General features: G+C 40.3%; 1 protein-coding gene across 1 annotated transcript; it reads right to left on the bottom strand.

The window, feature by feature from the left end:
- Window positions 1–709: 709 nt before the first annotated feature.
- LOC139662394 (granulocyte colony-stimulating factor-like) lies at window positions 710–6,659 on the bottom strand. The gene is made up of 5 exons (XM_071541075.1): window positions 6,608–6,659; window positions 5,703–5,875; window positions 4,632–4,742; window positions 3,142–3,273; window positions 710–3,003 (listed from the first exon to the last, which is right to left on the bottom strand). Exons 1-5 carry the CDS (start codon window positions 6,621–6,623, stop codon window positions 2,827–2,829), a joined length of 609 nt encoding a protein of 202 aa, XP_071397176.1. The 5' UTR covers window positions 6,624–6,659; the 3' UTR covers window positions 710–2,826.
- Between the last annotated feature and the right edge of the window lie 244 nt (window positions 6,660–6,903).

Here is a 6,903-nt window from a genome sequence, read left to right as displayed (position 1 = left end):
TCAACCACAGATTACATTTACTCCTACTGTACACCAAACATTAGTCATGGCCTGGGCCTCTCACCAGAATATTGTGTGCGGTAGTTTTGTACATACACACTTGAGTCATGCACAGAACAAAGTTATTCATCCTATCATCATCCAGCCATGCCTGCATGCTTGATGCAAACTGGCTGTGACACACCTGAATGGACTGAGCTTCCGTACAGAGGGGAATCATGACTCGGCATCCATTCACCCTTCTGAATGAATCTGATATTGCTGCTAAAACCACATAACTGCAATTTTCTTTTCTCTTTATTCTTACTTGAATTGAAAGTTTACAAGGTTATTAAGTGAAACCTGTTGAGGCCTCATTGTATACAAATCTAAGGAGCAGAAAATCAAACTTTCAATCACGTTATAAAAATCTGTTGAGATGCAATGAAAAGATTCAATCAAGGCCACTGAAGTTTAAAAATCAGATTTTCTGTACCTGTGTAACTCCATAGAAAAAAAATCCCACTTAATCTTACAGTATGTACATCAGTAAAAGTGCAACATGTTTCATGGTCTGTGATTCTTTTTATTAGCAATAAAATAATACAAAAAGACTGCAGAACAAAACCTGAGATAAATACTTATCATGTCAAGTATCAAGTAGTGAACACATTAATTGTTATAAATAACAAAAATATCACAAGTTCTTTAAAGTACTTTAAGTGGAGCCAAAAATCAATAATTTAAACTACAAATAAATAAAGCAGTTGTGCATTTTTTTTTCATTAACATGTGCTAAAATAGATAAACTAACATTATAAACCTGTCAATCCTTTTCTGAGCCATTCAAAGTATTACAAATACAATTTTCAAAAAAGCAATTATACAAAAATGTAGAAAACTACTTTTCTTCATATAAAAAACAAAAACAAAAAACAGAACTGATCTCTCAAAGATCTACAGTCACCCATGGGGTTTACTTAAATACCAGCCTGACAGAAACAATAGAAACCACTTTCTGACTGACTTGAATGGATGTAATGGTCTTATGAACAGGTCTTTCCTAAAATGCAATATGCATTTTGAAGCCTAATCGTTAACTGAAACTCATCATAAAATATCTCCAAAATACACAATTCAGTCCGTAAAAATATTACCATTTGGTAACTAGTGACTTAGTTACCTGTTTACCTGTAAAAAGTACCTTTTTGGCGTCTCTTCCATTTGTATGTATCAACGTTGAATGTTGGACTTTTTTTTCATATTCACTCAGCAATAATTCAATTAATTTATCTATCTTTATCTTAGAAATGTATAAATATTTATTGAGATAAGGCAGAAACTAGAGGAGTCGTCTCCGTCATCACCATGAGTCAACCGGGGCAATCTGCCATGAAGCAACGGTTCAGTTACATCATCGTTGCTCAATTCAAGAATCCTGCACTTCCTGGATATTCAGCTGACTCAGCAGCAAAGTCCGCTCTCCCTCCTGCTTCCTGCTTCCTTCAGGATGCAGTTAGTTACTCAACATTTGTCATTAACAGTCATTTACCATGACTGTCATCACATGCATTCCTTTATCTTTTTTTCTGATTTTATCTTGTGTTTCTTTGGCTCATTTCTACACACCTCTCCCTCCCTGCAGTAAAAATACATAATAATAATAATTTAAATAAATTATAAATGATGATGGTATGACTTCAAATAAAAATACAATACTGTAAAAGAATGCAGTGTGCTGCCACGGCTCATGTTAAGTCAAATGTGTACAGTCATGCACTCAGACACTCATACATGCACACCCATAAGCAAATAAAATATATATATAAATAGATAGCACAACTTAATAAATAAGCACAATTTCATAAATATGTAATAAATAATAAATAAATGATAGAGAAAAAAGGGGAAGAGCAACTGAGAGAGAGGGAGCGAGTTAAAGTGGTTTCCTGAGGCCGTTCCAGAGTAGAGCAGGGCAGGCTGTGACCTGCAGCCTGTTGTCATGTCTACAACTGCCTTTTTGATTTTTTGTTTTTTTCAGCTTTTATTTATGCTGAGCTTGCATGCTCTTTTTTTCTGCTTTTTTTTTTTTTTTTTAGTAATGCCTTGCTTCATATTCTTAAGGTAACACAGATTCACACCTTGGAGCTGCCCAGTACAACCAGTCTCCTACTGGTGGCCACTGAGCAGTTAGTGCATTGCAGTGCATTACTTTCCCTACTTTCCCGTGCATGATTTGACCCGCCAATCTTTTGGTTACAAGCCCACTTCTCTGATAAGAGACAAAGATTCAGTATGTGCAAGCTAAACAGAGCTCTGCAGTCGGTGTGCGGCTCCAGGTCACAGAAAGGCCTCGAACATGTTGATTCTTTGTCTGTTAGAAAGAGGTAGACCTCCAAGAAAACACTCCACTTTGGGATTATACTCAATTCCTGCATTCCAGTCATATCGGATTTACCGTAAATACCAGCTGCCGACTGGGAAAAAATGTTCAACCTCCTAATGGTAATTACAAACAGGACATGTGGGAACTTCTTTTGCGGGCTCCGAATGCTCCCACAAAGCATGTCAACACAAACACAGCAGGGAATCCAGCGATGTCGACAGTCCAGGATTATAAAAATCTAAAATTATCAGTTATATTCGCACTAGTACAATGAACTCTACTTGCAGAAAGCGTGGAGAATCTGCAGCAGTTCATTTAAGGTCGATTTCAAATTAACTTGTTATGACCTTACGATCGGCATCTTGGATGTGGGAGTTAAACACGTGAACGCTTCCAGGTCGTGTGTCCGATTATTCCGATATGCCGTGAACGCAGCATCGTGTCCTCTTCCAGTGCCCAGTTTAAGGGTTCTGGGTGGCGATGTGTCTCAAGCTGCGGATCAGGTCGTGGCAGAAGGAGCGCAGCTGTTTCAGAGTCAGGTGACCGGCTACCTGAACCTCGTAGTTGCCATTGAGACGAGAGGCCAGATCCGGACTTTGGTACTGCTCTGCACTGCTTAACTGGCCCAGCTCCTGCATCTGAGGGACACACACACACACACACACAATAATTACAGACAGCTGTTAGCATTCACAATCAACGTAATGCATAATATGTATGTGGAAAGTTCAGTATTTTATGTTAATATTCAATGTGTGTGTGTGTTTCGGTCCTACCTTGCTGATCTGTGTCAGTAGGTCTCGTAGATCAGATCTGAGATCAGTCAGTCCAGTGAGTTTGTTGGCCAGAGCTCCCAGTAGGTCCTGGTGCAGCTTCGTTCCCACAGACATGCGGTTCACACAGAGCGCCTGCAGGGGGCAGCAGAGACAGAGGTCAGCTTATTCAAATTAAACAAGGAAGGTAGTTTATGCATCTCACCCTGGATTCAAGCTGTGTCGGATTTACGGTCTGAACGAGTTCCCAACCAGGAAGTGCCACATGAACACATTATTATTTCGGATGATCAAGTCGGAGAAATTGGGATTGTAGAAGCAGCACAAATTGACAGAGTGAACTTGAGTGAGTCGTATGTGAACTTAAGAAATGTCATACAATAAAGCCGGAAATGAATCACAAGTACAAATTCAAAAGACATATATTCCTTGATAACTATAATGCTACATTATAAGCATTCAATTTCCTGTGGTATTTACATTCAGAATCCCCTGAAACAGCCAAAGATTGCTTGCTAGCTAGGCTATCGCTAGCTCGATTGCTAAGGTTAGCCAAGAAGGCTGGCAGTGTGTGTAAACAGTTGAGGATATGTTTGCGACCATAAAGCATGTAAAAGTTGTGACATATTCTCAACTAAGTACGGCCCGACATCATCATACATGTTGCTTCTGTTGTCATTTGGATTCTGTTATCCAGTCCAGGTGGATCTGAGTTTGCCATCTTGTTGACAAGCTGTTGTTGTTGTTGTTGTTGTGTGTTTCCTTCTCTTATTCTTTTATTTGTTTGAAGTAAGATGGTTTTAGTGTCTTCTTGTTTTATCTCACCTGCACAAATTGGTAATTTGAATTTCCTCTTTCTATTATCTGTTGTTTTTTTTTATGATTGCATTGCAGCACTGTTGTTTTAGCACTTTCTTTCTATTGCAAATAAACAAACCTAAACTAAACTCAAATGAATTTGACTGCATGCTCACACACTTTGGATTTGCTCCTGTTCATGTGTTAACAGCCTACAGTATGCTACTCCCATTTGCCCTGCTGGCACAGGTGTGTCTGTGCCCAAGACCTGCACATATTCCTGCATATTGAGCCAGTACACATTTTCTGGACATATTTCATGATGTATGCAATTTCCATCTAGCAATGAACATTTTGCATGTCCAGAGTTTTACTACCTCCATCAAGAGTCCACACACTGTTTTCGGAAAAAAAACAGAGGATACCGAACACATCACCATTTAACACTGACAATTCATGCCATGAAATGTCATGGCAACTCATGTCATTTATGCTACCATTAGCTCTTCTGTCACAAGTTCTGCACATGTTGAAATGATTATTATGCTATTTATTGAGCCAAATCAAAAACTGAGACTCAGCCAATAGGCACACTTTGCTAATGAGCAGCTCTATTGGAGAAGTTGTGGGTTCAGCACCTTCCAGGACGGCACTATGACTTTAAAGTTACATAACAAACAGGAACACAGACTGACCAGTGTGAAGCTATCGGACAGCGGTTTGAGCACGGGTGCAGCAGGGATGCCCAGTGTTGTCTCCATCATCTGCAGATTCGTTGGCTGGCTGGAGGGGTCAAGGGTCAAACCCTGGGGAGAACAAGAAGAGGGAAGACTTTGGTTACAAATTTGTCAGAAACACCCAGTCACTCTCTCCCTCATTCTCTGAAAGACTCAGATCTTGGTGTAACACTGCAAATTATTTTGACTCTAATGGCCAACAAATGCATGTGTGTCGACAAAAACACACCTCTCTTTTCAGTGCAATGAAACTCATTAACTATCCTGCAGCTGTAGTGTGAATATAAAGTGATGCCAGTGATCTATGTTAAATAGAGTCTAAGCTGGCAACAGACCTGGGTCAGATAGCATTTTCTAACACTTCTGTCTCTTTTTGAAAAATCCCTCTTCAGTGCCAGATGGGTGGGACAAAAACATTCAGAGTCAGAAAGTTTAGACAATCACAAAGAATTGGAAAGTTGAGGTATATTTTCTCTGATTGAAAAGGGATTCAAAGGGATGCCTGTAGCTGTAGACTATGCCAAAGTTATAGACACTAACAATGATTTGAACACTGAAACATTATTAATCTTTTTCTGTTTGCAATCAAAAAAAATATTTTTGCTATTCTACTCTTATTGTATCCTTTTGCGTGCAGAAATGCTCTCCTTATGTGGTAAACCCCGCCCATGTGGCATGCCAAGCAGCAAACAAAACAATAATTATCAACTCTTTGCCCCTGGTCTGGATGACTTCCCCTTGTTACAACAAATGTGGCCTATTAAATGTAGTCCTCTTAAAATACACATTTTACCAGTAAAAATCTTAAAACCTGTAGCTTTATAACATATAGTTTAATTATTTCCCCTTAGACTATGAACTTTAGGGATAGCCTATGACCAAATTCCTCTGTTTAACTAGCCTATTGTAAATAATACCTGGCAGCCGATACTCTGAATAATTGCGTAAAAGAGAATAGTATTCTGTCGTTTGAGACCCAACAAGAGACCAGAGGCATGCGCGGTTAAAGCATTTACCCCAGAGACTTACCTGGATGTTGACGGTGGCTCCGTGCACGGTGGGAATGTCACGGAGAATCTTTTCCACCAGAGTCTTTGCACGCTCCGCGGCCTGTTTGAACTGCGGGTTCATCCCGGCCGAGCTGCTGTCCGGTAGAGGTGCCGACCGAACCAAAACGGCAAGGCAGCAGTGCAGAGCTAAAACTGGGAGAAGGGAAGGGAAACAAACTTTTACTGAAAAGATCACAGTCTACGCACTGGATAATGATGCACGGCGTGTATCTGGAAAGGCGTGGCGCGCACAAGTCATGCGTATTGGAGAGGCAAAGAGCGTCAAGTTACTGAATCCTAAAAAGTCTCCGAATCTAAGTGGAGCGATGACTGACGAAGTTGATATTATTTGGTCAATGTGTTAAATTATTAGACGTAGGTCTCCAAACTATCAGTTTAGAGGAACACTGGTCCCGAATGCTTCCCTGACGCTTTCAAGTAGATTTCCGCTTGATCTTTACTCTCCATTAGAAAAAAAAAACAGATGAAATGTGGACTAGTTAGGCTCAGGTATGGCGAGTGCCCGTGACGCATCCATCTGGAGAGGTGCGTGTATATTGTTCAGGTTATCAGACAGCAGAGAGAGAGACACTTCAAGTTGATAGAAGAGTCGATTTTGGGAGAGTTTTATCTCACCAAGTAACACTGTTTCTGGAGATTACGCAGTCACATCTCCACACACTGTTAAACACAACTGACAGGATCAATGACAGATCTGCACACACCCACTGCATCTCCAAAACCTGCGTCCTTCATAAAACATTGACTCCTCTTTCTGTTAAAATAGCCTATGCCATATGCGTTTAATCGAATGTAATAACGCTTTAATATGCCACGACGAGTCTATTTTAGACCAGATGTTAACGAATAGACGGATTCACTTACAGTGCAGGGGGTTCATTCTGTGTCAAGGCGGTTGTTGGTCAGTAAAGCTCCTGTCACCAAAGTTTAAAAATTCACACTTAGCTCCCATTTGCACGAGATATTTATGTTCCAATGCGCCTCCCGTGGGATTTTCCATTGACGGCGGCCATGTAATGTGAAGTTGTAATCACTTAAGAGTCAAGTGGATGACTCCTCATAAATCCCAAGGTGACGAATTGGCGAAGCGCTTGCGTCAAACCAGCGCGCACTGTAGATGCGTCGCTATCCGCGCTTATGAAATTTCAATAATTGCAGGA

This window comes from Centroberyx affinis, unplaced genomic scaffold, assembly GCF_046629955.1.
Source record: "Centroberyx affinis isolate AG114_WGS23_722 - 3 ecotype Tasmania unplaced genomic scaffold, CSIRO-AGI_Caff_v1 ptg003780l_1, whole genome shotgun sequence".
Taxonomy (NCBI): domain Eukaryota; kingdom Metazoa; phylum Chordata; class Actinopteri; order Beryciformes; family Berycidae; genus Centroberyx; species Centroberyx affinis.
This window is presented reverse-complemented; position numbering and strand designations above follow the sequence as displayed.